The sequence below is a fragment of the Humulus lupulus genome, chromosome 2, assembly GCF_963169125.1.
Source record: "Humulus lupulus chromosome 2, drHumLupu1.1, whole genome shotgun sequence".
NCBI lineage: Eukaryota > Viridiplantae > Streptophyta > Magnoliopsida > Rosales > Cannabaceae > Humulus > Humulus lupulus.
This window is the reverse complement of record NC_084794.1, coordinates 283941666-283961555: the sequence shown is the minus strand read 5'-3', so window position 1 is coordinate 283961555 and position 19890 is coordinate 283941666. Positions and strand designations below refer to the sequence as shown.

At 33.2% G+C, this 19890-nt stretch overlaps 1 protein-coding gene across 1 annotated transcript; it reads right to left on the bottom strand.

Annotated features, from left to right (window-relative positions):
* Positions 1-3198: 3198 nt before the first annotated feature.
* LOC133819577 (ferritin-like catalase Nec2) lies at positions 3199-4571 on the bottom strand. Its single transcript, XM_062252860.1, has 3 exons — positions 4213-4571; positions 3876-4101; positions 3199-3779 (listed from the first exon to the last, which is right to left on the bottom strand). Exons 1-3 carry the CDS (start codon positions 4533-4535, stop codon positions 3399-3401), a joined length of 930 nt encoding a protein of 309 aa, XP_062108844.1. The 5' UTR covers positions 4536-4571; the 3' UTR covers positions 3199-3398.
* Positions 4572-19890: the final 15319 nt, after the last annotated feature.

Sequence of the window (19890 nt, the reverse complement as noted above, 5' to 3'; positions counted from 1 at the left end):
AACCAAAAATCCACAGTTATAAAGATAATACTATAAATACTATAATACTACTATCTAACTAGCTAAGTAAAGTTCTTGGACTCTACATGATACAAGTTTTATTGTCCATCTAATAGCACTAGGATTGTGGAATCAAGGATTGCAAAATTTCTTGAAAATGCCTTGATTAGTGGGAGTGATCAATCTAAGAACTTAGGTTTTGAGAAAGATCCTTCAGAACCCTCCACCTCAAGAGCAAGATTGATTGTGGTTCATAACACCCCTGAAGTCCAAATGGATGTTGAACCACCACATCCAATTGTTGAAGATCCACAAGTCAATGTTGAAGTTCAAATGGATCAAGTTGTTCAGGAGTTGCCTATAATTATTGAACAACAAGCTGAACCACCCGCTCCTTAAGAGGCTGCTGGTGTAGCCTTTAGAAGGTCCACTAGGATGACAAAATCGGCGATACCTAGTGACTACATTGTGTATTTGCAAGAATCTGACTACAATATTGGAGCCGAAAATGATCCAGAAACATTTTCACAAGCTATGAATAGCAAAGAATCGGAACTGTGGTACAATGCCATGAATGAAGAAATGAATTCTATGAAGAGCAACGGAGTCTGGGATCTTGTTGAGTTGCCTAATGGGGCGAGGGCTATTGGGTGTAAATGGGTCTTCAAAACAAAGAAAGACTCATTAGGCAACATTGAGAGACACGAAGCGAGACTCATTGCTAAGGGATTCACTCAAAAAGAAGGAATTAACTACACGGAGACATTTTCTCCGGTATCTAAGAAAGATTCCCTCAGAGTTATCCTAGCATTAGTTGCTCATTTCGATTTAGAGCTGCAGTAGATGGATGTGAAAACTGCCTTCCTAAATGGTGACCTAGAGGAGGAGGTATACATGAAACAACCAGAAGGGTTCTCCTCTAGTGATGGTGAGCATTTGGTGTGCAAGCTTAAGAAGTCTATCTATGGTTTAAAACAAGTGTCCCGCCAATGGTATTTAAAATTCCATGATGTCATCTCTTCTTTTGGATTTGAAGAAAATGCCATGGATCAATGTATATACCAGAAGGTCAGTGGGAGTAAGATTTGTTTTCTTGTTTTATAAGTAGATGATATTCTTCTTGCAATCAATGATAAGGGCATGGTACATGAGGTGAAGCAATTTCTCCCAAAGAACTTTGAGATGAAGGATATGGGTGATGCGTCTTATGTCATTGGCATTAAGATCCATCGAGATAGATTCAAAGGTATCTTAGGTCTATCTCAAGAAACCTACATTAACAAAGTTTTAGAGAGATTTCGGATGAAAGATTGTTCACCAAGTGTTGCTCCTATCGTTAAGGGTGATAAATTAAATTTGAGCCATTGTCCAAAGAGTGATTTTGAAAAGGAAGAAATGAAGAACATCTCATATGCTTCTGCTGTTGGAAGCTTGACGTATGCTCAGGTGTGCACACGACCCGACATTGTCTTTGCTGTCGGAATGCTAGGACGATTTCAGAGTAACCCGGGAATAGACCACTGGAAAGATGCAAAGAAAGTTATGAGGTATCTTCAGGGTACTAAGGATTACAAACTCATGTTCAGACGAACCGACAACCTAGAAGTAGTTGGCTACTCAGATTCAGACTTTGCTGGTTGTGCTGATTCACATAAATCAACCTCTGGTTACGTGTTTATGTTTGCCGGTGGAGCTATATATCAGGAGTAACAAACAGACCTTGACTGCTACTTCTACTATGGAAGCCGAGATCATTTCGTGTTTTGAGGCTACATCGCATGGTGTATGGCTAAATTGTTTCATTTCAGGCCTTAGAGTTGTAGATTCTATATCTAGGCCATTGAGAATGTTCAACGACAATTCAGATGTTGTATTCATGGCTAAGAACAACAAGAGTGGTAGTCGAAGCAAGCACATCGACATCAAGTACTTAGCTGTGAGAGAACGCATTAAAGAAAATAAAGTGGTCATTCAACACATTAGCACTGAATTGATGATTGCTGATCCTATGACGAAAGGCTTGCCACCTCATAAATTCAAGGATCATGTAGTGAACATGAGACTTTGTTCCCTTATGTAAATTTATTGTACAAACTGAAGCTATTATCAATGGAACTCTTATTTTGAGGTTTTCTCATATTTATGCGCATCTTAATTTTATTTGAGAAATTTTTATCTTCATAGGACTTGAATAAACATAAGGTTTATTCGTTTAAGTACATAGCCACATAAATTACATTGTTATGTAATAAATATATTGTAATACATGGAAGATAATACTCGCCATTAAAAGATGACCTATCGCCATGATTCATGTGTTTATTATCTAACAGGGATGATCGTCGGACTTAAGTAATACATTAATTTAAATGCTGACCAAGTGGGAGAATGTTAGAATATTTATTTAAATGGTATATAAAATCAATTTGTTACAACTAATTTATTTAATATATTAAAGTCAATATATAATTTATTGACAAAATATTCTAATTAATGGTCAACATTATTTGTTACCTAATTTTGTTGTTACCCGATTTTTCATATCCCAACTGATTGAAAAAATATATTAATCTGTGGCAGAGACTCTGATGGTAGGTCTCATTCTATAAATATAGAGTACCGGACCCCAAGCTCACTGCTCATTCTGACTTTCAGTAACTCTATCTAAAAGAGTTAGTGAGAGCTTGGAAACTTGTGTACTCGTTCTAACTTCTGTTTCTTTTCTTTTGTAGATCTAAAGCTAGATCGAGATTATCAATTGCAATGGCTGGAGGTATATAATATTCGATCATCTTTTTGTATATGTACATTTTATATATTAATTTCACCTACATATATATAAGAATGTTCTTATGCCTATATTTACTTTAATCTAACACTTATTACAAGGGCCATTGCTCGACGTAATAGTAAAATTTGATATTTTTCACGTTAGTCTTGTCAGACATGGAAAAGCTGTATGACTATACAGCATCGATCAACCTTTAGGGATAGTTGGCACAATGCAAAGGATAATGAAAAAGAGGCCTCTGCCCTCACGATGAGAAGAGTGATTACTTTTTCACTTGGTGTCAATATACAGAATTTGGTACACAATCTACATACATACATACATGTACAAATAATATCAACACAGGGTATTGTTCTTTTTTTCTTTTTTTGGTTGTTCAACGCAGTGTAGTTAAAGTATCATCAATCGATCAATAACTTATAAATTTCCATTTATTTATTATTATAAACGTACAAATTTGACTATTGAGTTTTATTCTTTATAAAGTGCACTTTCTCATCAAAACTATTTATTTTTAAGGCGGAGTGAGGTAGACAATTTTTTATTAGAGAACAAAGCGTTATATATTATATATATGGTACGTACGTTCCATACGTACTATATTAGGCTAGGCAGGAAGCGAAAGATAAGACCTAGCAATTTTACCATTAGCTCCGTTGGGAAAGAAGCCCCCAGGCTTACGTTCATCACCACTTCCATAAAAAATTCTAAGTATCTCTATTGGTGTCCTTCCATACGAAAGTGAGTTCTGATCTGCGGAGAGCACGTTTCCAGAAACTCTTCCCTCAGTGCCTAGAGCTATTGGTACCACAAGCCCTTCACTCTTCACACCACCTCGTCCCAACCTGTTCCCTAGCTCAGAAATTCGATTTGTGAACTCTGCCACAGTTATATTATATGGCATCACTCTCATCTCCCTACGCTCATAGAGCAATGCTCTAATTACAGCATCTTGGCCTGCTTCCACACCCAGAAGACCTGCCACGACCTGAAACACAAATTAAGCATATATATTTATAAGATTAAGTAGTGACAAGTAGTAATTATTTTACTTTTGTGTGTGTGTGTGTGTGATTTTACGTACTTTCTTGAAAGTAATTCCCGTGAGATTTGGGTTGTCTCCAACGTAGACAGTGGGTCCAGCATAGGAAATCGCATATGATGCTATAAGAAAGTTAAGACTATTTCTGTAAGGATCAAAAGAAGGTCTTATCTCTCTCCCAAATGCGGCATTAATTAAACTTGCAAATAATTGTGAACTTAAATTCAATAATGGCCTTGGGAACCCTTTTACTGTCTTATGAATAGTCCTGCATGTAAATATACAATTGGTTGGAAAACTTATAAAATTTACTAGAGCCACAAAACAATAATGTAAATTATACATATATAATATTTATATATAAAAAAAACTTAACAACCTCACGTGTCCAAGTTCTTGCAACCCGATTTGCAAGATGACATCTCTTGTGAGATCATCTAAATTGGCTTTTGTAGCACCAATGGGAGGTGGACCCCCCTTGGTCAGTTGTGGAGCAACTTTGTCCAAGCCATAACCCAATGCTCCATGCAAGAAGAATTCAGCTTCCAAATACTCAAGATTTAAAGAAAATGCCAAAAGATCAGCATCAGACGATTGGTGAATAACGGTCCCAAACACTGGTAGATATTTTGGGAGGAGCAAGACTAGCATAAGAGCAACAATTGGAGTGGCCATTGACTCTCTCTGCACATTCATACCCATGTATATTTTGTGTTATATTCCTTATATGATTTGGTGATAACATTACTCATATATATATATATATATATAAATATTATGTATGCAGCGTGCATAAAAAAGCTACACGCATAATAATAGTATCAGAAGGATTTCGATATCGAGTATTGAATACTTGAGCGGCTTAGGTAGAAGGCATCTACAATTAAGGGTTGGCAAAATGAGTAATTAGAGTTGACTTGATTTCTCCTTTTATATATTGTAGCAGTGATAACTTATCTCTTATATTCTATGGTGATTCTGTTAAGTATTTATTGAGGATATACTTTTGAAAAATAAAATTTTAATAATAAGTTTGGTGGAATAGTTATTCTGATTTATGAATTATGACTTATTATTTTTTTTTTCAAAAAATGATCATTAATTAATATTTTATCAATTCAAAGAGTTATGCATGCAATGCAAGATTAATCATTGAGATCTATGTGGTTTGTAAGAAACGATTATGAAAAGTCAATTTAATTATTATTAATTTATCTATATATATTATTAATGATATATATTAGATGGTACCTATATTTGTACCTCTAAAATTTATATCTACACCCCTAAGCTAAGTTCACCCTATCTTATTTAATAAAATATTATTATTTATAACTACACCATTTTCATTTTCCAAAATTAGGTCTTAAATTTTATAATTCTATAAAAATATATATATATATATTTCCATTATAGAAAGTATATTCATTGTGAGAAAAAAAAAAGCAAGTATTCATTACTAAATTAATATGCATATACATATATCTTCGTAAATATATTATAAATGTAAGTTTGATGGAATTTGTTGTTTTACGTTAGATTTAATACTTTTTTTTGTTCATTGTTTTCTAACATCGTTAGTTTCAAAATATATAAATAAATTTAAAAAATATAATAAATAAGCTATAATAATTTCTCATCATATTTTTTAAAATTTCATATTAAAGTATTTAAAATCCTCTATCAATTATGTTTTCAAAATTATACCGAAAAATATTTATGTGTTTAAATTTAAATTTTTATTTCTTTTATTATTTATTTTTTCATTTAAAGTATTTTGATTATCCAAACATATATGTAACAGTAAAATAAAATAAGATATAAATATACATATTTTCTTATTTATCCTTTTAATTTTTTATGAAAAATTACTTACTTTAATTGCTCCAATCATAGCTTACTTATTCTTATTTAGGCTTTGAAAATTTTTAGTTAAATAATTAAAATTTGATGAAATAAACTTTCTAAATTCATAGTTTTTAAATTAGAATTTTTTTTAAATATTTTATTATATTAAAATTCTTATTATTTTTTATAAAAGAAAATCAGAAAAAATGTATTTAATTTTAAAATTAGAATGCAATATATCTTTATATATAAAAAAGCATGCATCTAACGAATTATTGGTTTTTAACGATTTTTTATTTATTTTTAAATAAAACTATCTTGCTTTTTATTTATTTAAAAATATAGATAATATTTTTTTTTAATATGTTTATGTCATTCTTTTAAAATATATCACATTGTTTATTTATTTAAAATTTATATAAAAATTTTAAAAAATATAATTAAAATAAATTAATAATTTTTCTAAATAAAACTAAATAAACATGCCTTGAATGTTGATTTTACCTATATATATATGTCTGTGTGTGTGCGCGCGCATGAGTTTTCAATGGTAACGTCACCGCGATAGTTACAATTTTGTTGATCTACTACAGATGGTTTTAATAAGTAATCAATATAAAAAAAAAAATCTATTTTTAAATTTTAATTTTAGAATTAAAAATATATTTCTAAATATAAAATTGAATCAATAATATATTAAAATAATAATTATGTGAAAAATATTATTTAATTTAAGAATAATTTTGTTAAAAATTTCTATTCAATTACTATTATAATAATTATTTGTAATTGTGATGCTAATTCGTAAATGTCTGAAATAGTGTATGTCATCAAATACATGGTTGAAGAAAGGGTTTATATCTTTTTGGATCATATGTTTTGTCTCATTACCTATTTGGATCATGTATTCTCAAAAATTACTTATTTGGGCCAAGTATTTTGACAAATTACTTTTTGAACACTATGTTTTGTAAAATTGTTCAAAGTGACCCCTAAACCCGATTTTGATAAGCAAAACCCTAGACATGCTATGAGTTTTCTTAGCTTTCCATAACTTCTTTTGAAGGCATTAATAAATTTTATTTATTCTACTCTATTGTATTAAATTGCCTCTATTTTTCTAATTGCGTGCTACGAGTCTTGTGAGTTCTTGTTTAGTGGCCAACTAATTAGCACTACAAGAAAAAGACTTTACAGCAACGACATCTATTGCGACGACTCCGAAGTCATCACTATATGTAGTCGAAATCTATGAAAAATTCTTTTTTCTTAATTTATTAAAAAATAAGCTACAATGACGACATGTCTTCGCTGTAGGGTCATCAACAACACACGACCAGGCGCTTCATCAACACACGACCCTATAGCGATGACACGGGTACCAAAAATTTGGAGGGAATAAGAGGCAGGAACTGACCATACGGCAACGACATCTCGTCGTTGTAGGGTCTTCATCGAAAAAAAAAGAAGGAAAATGTTTGTCTATAGCGACGACATGTCGTCGCTGTAGGATGGGGAGGGAACTCAACCGCCCAGAGTTTGGTGCCTATTTGCACCCCCTATAGCAACGGCTTGTCGTCGCTTTAGAGTCATCGTGGAAAGAAAGGACAGAAATATGTTATTCTAGAGCAACGACATGTCGTCGCTGTAGGATAGGGAGGGAACTTAACTGCCAAGAATTAGTTGCCTATTTTTTCACTCCCTATAGCGACGACATGTCGTCGCTATAAAGTCCACTTTAATCCATTGGTCAGTTATTTTGTACTCTATAGTGATGACATATCGTCGCAATAAGGCCCAAAAAAATGTGGGAAAGTGAACCGCCAAAAAATTTAAGTCAAATTTCACTGATTATAGTCGTCGCTGTAGGGTAGATGGGTAGCACGTGGCAGGATTCGTATACTATTCACTATCCCACAGCGACATTGCAAGGTCTCACCGTTTGAGTGAAACTGTGCGTTTGATATCAGCGATGACTGGTCATTACCTATAGCCACGATGTGTAGTCGCTATAGAGTCAGCCGATATAACCCCCAGCTCAAGTCTTCTTCTTCATTTTCTGCAAAAATTTCTGGAAAAACCAGAGAAAAAGCGAGAGTTCTCCACTGGTCTGAGGCTTTCACTATCATTTTTTCCTTGTTTTGGTAATCTAGTCCTATTTTCTTTCTATTTTATGGTTTAAAATTTATTTTTTGTTAGTATATATGTGTGTATTTTGGGTTTGGTATAAATGAGTTTGTAAAATTTTGTGGGATATTTTTTTTTTTGCAAATTACTTGTGCCTAGCCCGAGCCTTGGGATTAGATTATTGATGGAAGATAACGTTATAGCCTGACTTTTGGGTATTATTTTTAAGTTTTTTATTATTGATTAAGTTTTCAATTGTATAATTGATTATTTTATATTGTGTTGAATTTTGTTTTTTTAGGTTAGATTTGTATATTTGTTAATTTAATTATATTTGTATTTTTTTAGGGAAATATTGTAAATATATTTATTAATTTGATTTAATTAAATATTATGTTATAAAAAAATGCATATAATAGGTTTAGATATTAGATGATATAATTTTTTTTATTAATATATGTATGTTTATTTTTTATGTGTATATGTATATAAATATGAATATGTATGATTGGAAGACTTCTCATTGGTTACTACCTATAGATGAGTACTAACAATTATGATGATGTGGCAACATAGTGACTTGGTATCGCAAGTCAGCAACAGATAAGTATTTTTTTTCTACATTAATTTCGAATTTCATTATTTTTTTTGCCATAATTAATGTTGTTTCCAACCAATGAGAGACACTAGCTATATTTATAAATTGACATGCATTTAAAAAATGAAAAGTTTATATATATATATATATACACGGGTGCACTCTTAATGGTTACTACTCATGAATGGTTACTTTAATATCAACCATTGGATTAAGATCAATGATCCATATTTATAGTTGTTAATTAATATTTCTAAAAATAATTTTGATTTTTTCAAATTTTTGGAAGTGTTACCTGATGAAAAACGTGTATTTATTACGAAAATATAATATTGTAAACTTTTGATTTTTCAAATGCATGCCAATTTATAAACATAACTAGTGTTTCTCATTGATTGGAAACACCATTAATTATGGCAAAAAAAAAACTTAATTCGAAATTAATGTAGAAAAAAAAATATTTACCTGTTGGTGACTTACTATACCAAATCACTATGTTGTCACATCATCATAATTGTTAGTACTCATCTATGGGTAGTAACCATTGAAAAGTCTTCCATTAAGATTATGTCAAAAATAAAAACGAAAAATAAGATTTTATTAAAGTGATTCTTACCTAGAGATGGAAATTTTCTCCACAAGGATGGGCTCCGCGGGGACTTCCGCCTAAACAAGTAATGGAGCGGAGATATGGGTCATTTTCTATCCCCGAATGTTGAATAGGGCAGTAATGGGGATAGCAATCTCCACCCTAATAGGGACTCGTTTAATTTTTATTTATTTTATGTGATTTTGTATCATATTAGTAATTTAAAAAAAAAAACTAATTTTATTTTGGAGAATATTTAATACTTTGAGTTATTAATATAGTATGATATATGTTAATTTTAGGTAATCTATCTTTTTTATTTTACTTTTAAATAAATGGGAACTTATGGGAATTCCTTGTTCCAATATGGGATTCTCTACCTCGCCCTTAATGGGGAATATGCAGGGAGGGGAGCAGGGACGGGGAGCACCCCCGCGAATTACTAGCCCCGTTTCCATCCCTAGCTTAAAATTTAAAAAAAAAAAAAAAAGGCAAAAGAAACCATTGAAAAAAATTAGCATGAAAATCATTAGTATATCTCTATATTAATGTAATATATATATATTTACATATTCATTCACATGTTGATATAATTATATATTAATAGGTATAAAATAGATAGGAAAAAAATACAATAATTAGTATTGTTTACTAGCTTTTTTGCTAACAACTAATTAAAATAAAGCTCAAATACATAATGAAAGAGACATGCAGATTTGCGTGGTTCATGCTATTAATTAACCCTAGTCCACGAGTCACTTGTATTATAATGAGAAAAGCTTGGAGGTTTCAAGCTTCTATGGAGTTTCAATCATCGTTTTGGCAATGCTCTGAATACAAAAAGTCTGGGATCTTTTACAATGTGTGTCATAGCTCTATTTATAGATGGTTGATGGTAATTAATTTCCTAATGAGGGGTAATTACAATTATCTTCCCTTAATGGGGTATTAAATGAACAATAAATAATACATTCCATCAGTTATTACGCTCGTGAGCCCATGTGTATCACAGTGGGCCAAATTACGAGGTTTCAACCCACTAATTTTTGGGGTTGCACGTCCTTGACAGTGTCAGTGGGTAGCAGCACATTTTCCCATCTCAGTCGACGTCGTAAGACATCCTGTTTGTCGTTTGTACAGACTTGACACCACGATTTGTGCAACAGTAAATGTCAAACAATTTCTTATGGTTCAAGGTCACTGTGCTTGACACCTGACACTATACTCTAGGCCCGAAGGAGGAGTCTCGCAGGCTTGGAGGACTTGAAGGGAGGAGATATGTGACAGAGAGGACATTATGCATGTGGTTCTCGAAAAGTAGCCTTCTTCGAGGATATACTTCACCGGAGGTGGTGAATGGGGAATAAAAGGCAATTAAAACAAACGTGAAATTTAGATTTTGTATAGTAATCAGTGACAAAGCCAGGATTTATAGACAAGGGGGCCAATTTTGTTATTGTATAATAAATATCATACAAAATAATTCATATTGTTATACAACTATAATTTATAATAATTCATCATAAGGATCCAAATATACTATGTATATAACCTTTAAAAATAAGTTATAGCCTTTCAAATTACAAGTATCTCAATAGAAAGAGCGAGAATAATAATTCAAAACATCAATTTTTATTTTTATAAGTAAGTTGTGCTCGACGATTCTTTATAGATGCAAACTCATCTATAATGGATTCATTACCAATTTCTTTCTCAGTACAAAAAATTAAGCAATCATTCAAAAAATTATCTTCCATCTTGTTTCAGAGCTTTGTGTTGATAATTTTCATGATAGAAAATGCTCATTCTGTAGTTGCTATTGATACAGGAAGAGTAAGAACAAGCCTAAGTAATCTGTCAATAAGAGGATAAATAATTGATTTCCTTGTTTTCACCAAGCCTTGACACAATTTATGAATGCTAAATAAATTCTATAATTCATGATGATTTGGAATGTCAAGCACAAAATGTTGAAGTTCAATTCTTAGACGTACTACTTCTTGCTCTGAGAAATTATCAGGATAGAACTTCTCTGCAAGTTTGCAAATATCATCATTCTTAAACAATTTAACTCCATCTCTAGGATCAAAAGCAGTGCTAAGAATAAGCAACTCTACTGAATGTTCGTTGAATCTAGAGTTTAATTCTTGCAACTGATAGTCAAGTGTAGTAATAAAGATATCAACTCGATAATAATGCATAACACTAATCTTATCTTGTTGATTACAAGATCTTCCACCCATTGCAACATATTGAGCATCCAAATCTGGGATATCAATTTGATGTTTCTCACAAAATGATGTAACCTTCATGAGGAAATAATCACATCCTGAATCTCGAAAGCTCTAAAGTAGCCTTTTTTTACTTTAAACAATATGCATAGCATTCAAAATATATTGTGATTGTTGTTGTAAGGCTACACAAAGAATACGAGTAATATCCAAGATCTCTTTCATAAGATGTAATATGAAAACAAACTCAAAAGATAATAATTGATTGCAAGCAAAATCTGCATCTCCACGTCAAGAATATGAAACTTTTTCTTTTGTAATTTTACTAAAAACAACACAAGTTGCATTAAACATTTTGAGCAAGCTAGAAATAGAATCCAAATGAGAACCCCAACGAGTATCTCCAGCTCTCTTTAAGGTGCCAATTTTATTTAGCCCCATCCCTGATTCGATTTCATCATTTGCAATCTTAGTAGCAAGTTCAACAGATTGAACCTCCTTCAATTCATCATTACGCTTGCAAGATGCAGTAACAATATTGAAAATTGATAAACATGACTTACTTCTCGAGAAGCTGCAACTAAAGCAAGTTGGAGGCGATGGGCTAAACAATGGATGTAATATGCATATGGACATTCATTACAAATTAAAGCCTGCAAGCCATTCCACTATCCTCTCATGTTACTAACTCCATTGTACCCTTGCCCGTGTATGTTAGAAATAGCTAAATTGTAACGCCCTGGTTACCCCAGAACAGTTACGGTGATCGGTGAACTGGAAATTTGACCCGCTACCCGAGTCCTTTGGTTAAAAAGGTGCTCTAAGTGTTATTAACAGGCTAAGGTGGAAAACCAATAAAAAGGAAAAGATATATTTTATTAAATACATAAACTGCTCATGAGCACATCAAAACATTTACAAGTCATTCATAATACAAAATGGCCACTACTGTTTCAAATTTACAATCACGCCGGCCTAAGCGACAAAAAAATAGGGTAAACCCCCTAGTTCCTCTGAGAACTCCTTGGTCGTGGTGGTCAAGCGGCCGCATATGTACACATCACCACCTAAGCTCTCCACTCAAGGCTGGGTGAACTTTTCTTTCCTTTTACCTGCACCACATAGCACCCATGAGCTAAGGCCCAGCAAGAAAACACAATATAGCATGATATAATATCAACAGTGATCATAATAATCATTCAGGACTATCAGTCCAAAACATATAGGTGACAGTCGCAAAAGTCACCAAGTTGGGTATAGTTCCCTTAAGCCATGTGACGATAGGGCCACCGGGCTTTACAAATAAGTGAACCTTTCACTAGCTTAAACAGGATGGGTGCATGGTGACTAGTCACCAACATAACCTTCCTCATGACCATAGAGTCATAACCCTGGAACAACGTTCCCTAGCCATGTAACAAACAGTCACCGGAGCCTTAAGCCCTGGCTCTCAGTATATAGTCTTAGACTAGCCAAGCGCTTATAAGATTCATCGACCTTAGGGTCGGTCCAGCGTTAATGCCTTAGAGCCATTCAACGCTGCTATCGATTAGATCTAATCTTCATTCGACCCTGCGTTCAGGACGCTTATGCCGGTTCTGACTCTTAGGTCAGTGTCCTTGACTAGTCAGTGCCATATACAAGTAAACAATTTTCACTAGCATTTCATATGCAATCCATGTCCACATTTTTCAACCAGCATGTCTCAACAACTATCATACATGTCATATACACGGGGTGCAATTTTCTTACCTCAGGTTCGAGCGAGAAATATTATAAGGACGACCCCTGAGAACGATCGATCTTTTGGTTCCTTAGCGATTACCTAATCACAACCAACTATAACATCCATTAATGAAAATCAACATGGATAGGGTCTTAACTTGAGCATCACTCTCGGGACCTCGAAACATGCCCACACGGTGAGTAGATTCGATCCCAGGCCTTAAGGATTGAAACCCCAAGTCAAAAACCCTTAAAAACACCCAAAACGGGACTATGAACAGACAGAGTAGTGCTACAGTGCTGACCCCTAGTGCCCCAACGCTATTCTCATAACCCCCAACACGCCCAAATGCCCCCTGAGTAGCGCTGTAGCACCCTAAGGTGGCCGCTATAGCGCTACCTCCAGACCAAGAACCCCTTGAAACCTCCTTCTTCATCTCCTTCGATTCTAACCTGTTTCCAATGCTTCCAAATCCCATTTTTGGTGCCAAATGAACCCAAAAACCATCCTAACATACCCTAAACATCACAACCATAAGAACCCTATCCAAAACTCCCAACAAAACCAAGTGTTCAACCTAGAAATCTCAGCTGTAAAACAGAACTAAAACAGGGCAAACCAGGGATTTCAATTATTAGAAACTTACCCAAAGCTCAGCTTATGATGCTCTTCAATGGAGGAACACTCTCCCAAACTCCCAAGGCTTACTTCCCAAGCTTGAATCCTCAAGAATGGCTCAAAAATCTCAAAGGAAATTGAAGGAAAGGATGGTACGGGAAGGCTCTCCAAGTTGCTCTATTTTTCTACCTCTTTCTCAGCTCAAAAATGGTAATATATATCCTAGGGGTGAAATGACCATTATACCCCTAGGTCAATTTAAGGTTTCTAAAGGCTCCCAAGGGCAAAATTGGTATTTTCCACATATCTCGTTAATCATAATTAACGTTCTCCAATTCCCGTTATTCTCAATAATCTCAAACACCAATAATTCATATCGCGTTACCCTTTAATTCCCGGCAACATTCTAATCCTTAAAAATCACCCCGAGACTCATCCCGAGCCTCGAACTTAAACCTGTTGTGACTAGACCGCTAATCAATATTCCAAGATCGTCTCATGCCGAATAGCTCGAAAAAACCCACATTATAATGTGGTCTCAACAACATATCACCGACATGCATACAAAAATACAATTATACCCTCAACGGGCCAAATTACCATCACACCCCTGTAATTAAAATGTGGACTCACATGCATACATTTAACATCATATTATAATATAATTCACATATACATGCATATTATCATTTAATGGCATATTTAAACAAGTATGGCCCTCCCGGCCTACTAATCCCGCCATTAAACCACATCGGAGAATTCGGGGCATTACATAAATTATGTTGAGAAAGAACAAAAAATATACCTTCTTTCAAAGCTAACGCCGTAGTCTCATGTACATGGACAAAACCAAAAAATTGTTCACGAATGAACACTTCTTTATCTACAAATCTCAAAACAAGAGCCATTTGATCTCTTTTGGACACATCACGTGCTTCATCTACTGTTGAGTCTAGTTTATGTCGTGTTTATGTGGTTCTTTAGGTAGTCTTTTATGTCGTTTTTATTTCATTTAGTGCAGTTTTACGCTTTTGTTTGTTTGTGTTTACAGTTTTTGTGAATAAAAAGGAAGATTTGAATACTTGGAGGAAATTGGTTCAAAAAGAGAAGAAATATCCAAGTTTCGATGTTGTTTTCGACAAAGAATGGATCTCTGCATGATTTGAAGGCATTGGTGTTTTTTTGGGCTTAAAAATGCATGAGTTGAAAAATGTCTTAAGGGCCGCGGCTTGAGCACTTTGGAGTCGCAGCCAGCCTCTTAATAGAATCAATGTTTTGGAGTCGAGACTTGGGTCGCGGCATGGCTAAGGAGGGTCGCGGCTTTGCACAGTTGAATCCCAGAAATTAGAGACACATGCCGCGGCATGGCTTTGGGAGAGTCGCGGCCTAGAGGTGCAGATTCTCAAGAATTAGGGACACGGATCGCGGCATGGTGCAAGTGGAGCCGCAGCCTGCCTCTCTTAAAAATGAAAAAAAATATAGGTTTTATAGAAAAGAGGAAAAAAAACCGAGAAGAAGAGAGATACAGAGGAAAATAGGAGATAGTTTGGTGGCTGAAAAGCTTGGAGAATTCTCAAGTGTTTGTTATTCATTTACTTCTTTATGTTGTTCTTGAATTTAATTGTGATTAGAATGACAATTATGAACTAATTTTTAGTTTAGGGCTATTAGTTGAATCACTTGAATCCTTATTATGAACTAATGCAATTAGCATCTCTTCTTCATCTTCTTTTCAATTCCTTACAATCTGTGCTTATTGATTGGCCATCTATAGTCATTATTTGTATGTTTTTTAATCAAAATCTGAAAAGTGCGATTTGAATTTTCTTTGGTTGTTTAGGACACAATTCTAATTTGGAACGAGAATATCTAGATTAATTGTGTAACTATCTTTTTGAGTTGTTGTGGTTATTACAGTCTTTGTGATTAAATTTACCATAGAAATATAGAGATTTTTCACTTAGATTGAGTTTATAATTCATAATATGATTATAAACTGCTTTTGTCAACTCGTTAATTGAAATAGGAAGAAATAAGAAGAAATTGGTAATCTGTATTAAGGATTAATAGGGAGGATAGTTGATGAGATTAAATGTGCTAATTACTCTATCATTGTTTAAATTCAAGGTTTTTCTATTACTCATTGTTTTATTGAATTCTTAATTATTGTTTCTGCAATTTATATTTTCTTATGCTTTGTTTACAAGAATCAAAGTTTAATTGACCAAATAGAACAAAAAAATTAATTGACTGGTAATTGGTGATTCAATGCTTGAGGACGATACTTGGTTTTACCAAGATTATTACTTAATTGTGATACGTGCACTTGTGTAGCTATAATTTTCACAACATCTACTATAATGCAAAATTTTGAGTCTCCAATTTCTTGAAGAATCTCTTTCTTGACCTTGTTTGAAAATATATAAAAAATCTCCTTTTGAATATCAGGCAATGTATATGTGGCATTTAAAGGAGCATTTTCTTAAACAACACTTGCAACCTATACATTAATTTTAATTAAACAAATTATTTTATAAAAGAACATACAAATATAAGAAATAAAAAATAATACAATTTTTAGAAAATGATATATGAAAGAATAAAAATCACCATTACCTTACCGTTGTAAGATGCCAATAACTTCAAAAGTTCATGAAAATTTCCTCGATTAATTGATTTTTTACTTTCGTCACGTCCTCGAAAGGCACAAGCTTGAAAGACAAGCCATTTGACTACATCAATTGTAACTTGAAGTCTTAATCTGTTATTCTCAATTTACTTAGAAGTTTGTTTTTCAATAAAACCTCTAATATGTATTGGAGCATTCATCAAATCATTGTAGGCTTTTACATTATTTTTATGAACTGAGTTAGGACTTTTACCCACATGTCGTAAGAGACCACAATTATTTCCATCGTTTACTTTCTTCTAGTTCTTAAAGCCTCCAAGAACAAATTTGTTTGCTTCCATCTGTCCAATTGGCTTACTAAATAAATAGCAAGGCAAACAAAATACTGCATCAATTGATGGAGAGTATTCTAGCCAAAGAGGAAACAATTTAAACCAAGAGCTACAAAAATGTCGAAGATGCTCCTTTGATACGGATGGCGGATAGCTTTCAAGTTTGATTTGATATGGTCCAACTTTAATATAAGCTCGACAAATTCCATCTTGTTGATTAATTGGGTATTCCCAAATTGGAGGACATTTTCCAGGATCACGTTGCAAAGAGGCAATATAAAATATTTCACTTTCAATTCTTTGAACGTTCTTAGGATGTGTGGGAACCAAATTTTCAGAATTTGGAATAGATGTTTGACCATTTTCTCCAAATTGTTGATCTTCAATGCTTTTTGTATTAAAAAAATGCATCAATTGTTAGCTTTCCCATGACCACGAAGAGTATTTGAACATAAAATTGTATTGTGAAACTATATATAAGAGAAAAATAAATCAAAATTTATAGCAACACAAATATATAATTTTAAATGTAATAGATTTGTCAATTGTAATTATGTACAAATTAGAATCCATAATTACATAGTGAACAATCAATCTTTCAATCAATTAAATTATAGCATCTTATATGGCAGCAAACGATATCAGTTTTATCAACTTTTTGTATTGCTTTGTAACAAATAATATATATTTTCTTATGAAATTTTAATTAGTTGCTAGCATGTAGTTAATTATATTAATAAAATAAAATCCATGAGATATTAAAATTATAACAAATAAACCCAACAAAAATATATATATAACGAATAACAAAAACATAAAAGATAATTATAACTAATTATTTGGTGGAGGACTTAGACTAGGGGGGTCTTGATTGGAAGAGTATTGGCTCGTTCCAGGAGAAAATTTTGGTGGAAGAGGAAGATTAAAGACCAATATGAGCTTTTGCGCTAATACATATAGCCATTGCAGGTATCGGTTCCACCTCCATACTATTTGTCTTCATTCATTTAGGGAAAATACTAGGGTTTAAAAAAATGAAAGAGACTAACTTTGTCAAGATTACTAACAAATAATATGGGTCAATTTAATTATGGGCCTTATACATAATTTGGTTTATAGTTGTAAACTTTAAATCCAAATTTCAATTATAACATTTTTAATTTATTATTTTTTTTATTGAATAATAACTAAGTTATAAAATAATATAATTAGGTAAAAAAATTAAGAAAAAGTTGGGGAGCCATGGCCACCTCTGCCCCCGTTGTCTCCGTCGTTGATAGTAATAGTGATATTCAAATGGTTTAGAAAGAGATTGAAAAATGGGAAGTTAAATATATAAATTTGAGAACTTTAAACAATATAATAGCTTAAACAAGAAACACATAAAAAAATAGTTAAAAATTAACTAAACGAACACATTCTAGAGACTTAATATCAATTTCAATAGAATGATCGGGTTACAAACCAAAAATTAGAAATGTAATTGTATTATTAACTTCAATATTTTTATTATCTTATATTTATAGGCTTAACTTAAATTTATTTTTAGTCATTTATCAATACATTTGAGTATGTTTAATATTGTGATTTAATTAAAATATTTAAGTAAGTTTTATATACTTCCATTTGTTCAAAGTGATTGTCATTATACAATAATAATTGAAAACACATGTAATAATAATAATTTTAAAGTTGTCAAATAATAGTCGGAGAAAAATATTGCACAAAGTAATATTAAAAAATTAATACACAAAATGTAGAAAATAAGGCTTAGGTTTTAAAAATATTAAATTAGTATATAGGCTTCTCAAATCCCCAAAAATTATATATTTTTTTATAAATATATAAATATACATAGGGGAATTCTCCTATAGGGGTTTTACTTTAAGTCCTACCGGTAGGGCTTTCAGTGTTTACAACCCGTGAAGAATTTTCGACGCGATTTTTTTTATGACCGTGTATTGTTGACGCCGTTTTTCGTCAATCAGTGAAAGGAGAGCACGTAAACAATAACTGATTATGACCAATTAAAATATAACAACACAAACACACGATTTTTACGTGGTTCAGCAGTTAAATCGGCCTAGTCCACAAGTCTCTGTTATTAAACTCAAGATTATCTCTGAAAATTCTTAAGCATGAATTATTCAGAGTTTTCTCTCAAGGTTCAGAATTTTGGTCCTTATAATGGTGCATGGCCTCTCTATTTATAGAGAAGGCTGCGGAGTACTATCCCACATATTTTGGGTAGTTACTCTTTTTGTGAATAAAATTAATGGCTTTAAATGCCTATAATCAGATATAAAAAGAAACGTCCCCTAAAGACCAGGAGATGTATAACTGACCAAATAATATCCCACGATTCTAGGGTATTTACAGTAATAAATGAGGATTACATCTCGTATTTACAACACTTATAGATATTCAAGGTAGCTATCATATATCTCCAAGACCTTAGCTTCCCAGGTTTCTCGTCAGCTCCTGACCTAGAGACATCTCCCGAGGTCACATGGCTTGCGAGATCATATGTGCGTCGAGCTCGGGACCCCTGATCCGAGGTCGTCCCTGAAGATGGATGCGTCTCCGGAGCTACCTTTCGAGATCATGAATACTCCGAGGTCACCATATTTGAGGTCGTCCGTCCCTTGCAGGCTCGATATTTAATCCTGGAGCATACTTCCAACATTATTAGTCCACTTGTTTATGAATCCAACTTTCGAGGTCATATTTAACATAGCTCGAAATCTGGGTATAACATCTTGCCCCCTCAAAATTATTTGTTCGAATCCTAAGAGAAGGAAACTTTTGAACTACTTTCTTTGAGAACTGTACTGTCATACACTTTTGAAAATGGACACGCGTTAGCTGGGTATTGCTCATTTTTGGTACTTGAGTACCTTGGAAACATGCCCACGATCATCCGTCTGCCACCTTTTCGGCGCCATCTTGTCATTAACCCCTGACCGTTGGATCTGGCAAGGATTTCGTTCAACGCCCTGGATTAATCCCCCTTTTTCCATCTATATATACGAGATCCCACTCTTCATCTTCTTTTTTACCTTCGTTCACCAAAAGCAAGAAAAGAAGAAAAACGAAACCAGAGACTTCTCTATTAAGTTTCTATTCTGTGCATGTTTTCTCGGCCAAAGAAACCCTGGTTTGTTCGAGTCCGTGAGTTCTTACTTGCAACCTCTTCTTCAATCAACGATCTCTCTGCAAACTCCATTATTGTGTAAGTATGCAATCTTTTGTTTTCCATTTTGTTATTTTTTATTCATACTGTTCTTGCTGTGTATGTGTTTATGCTAGTTTACATCCTTAGCATAATATGATAGGAGGTTTCTATCCGATAGGTTCTT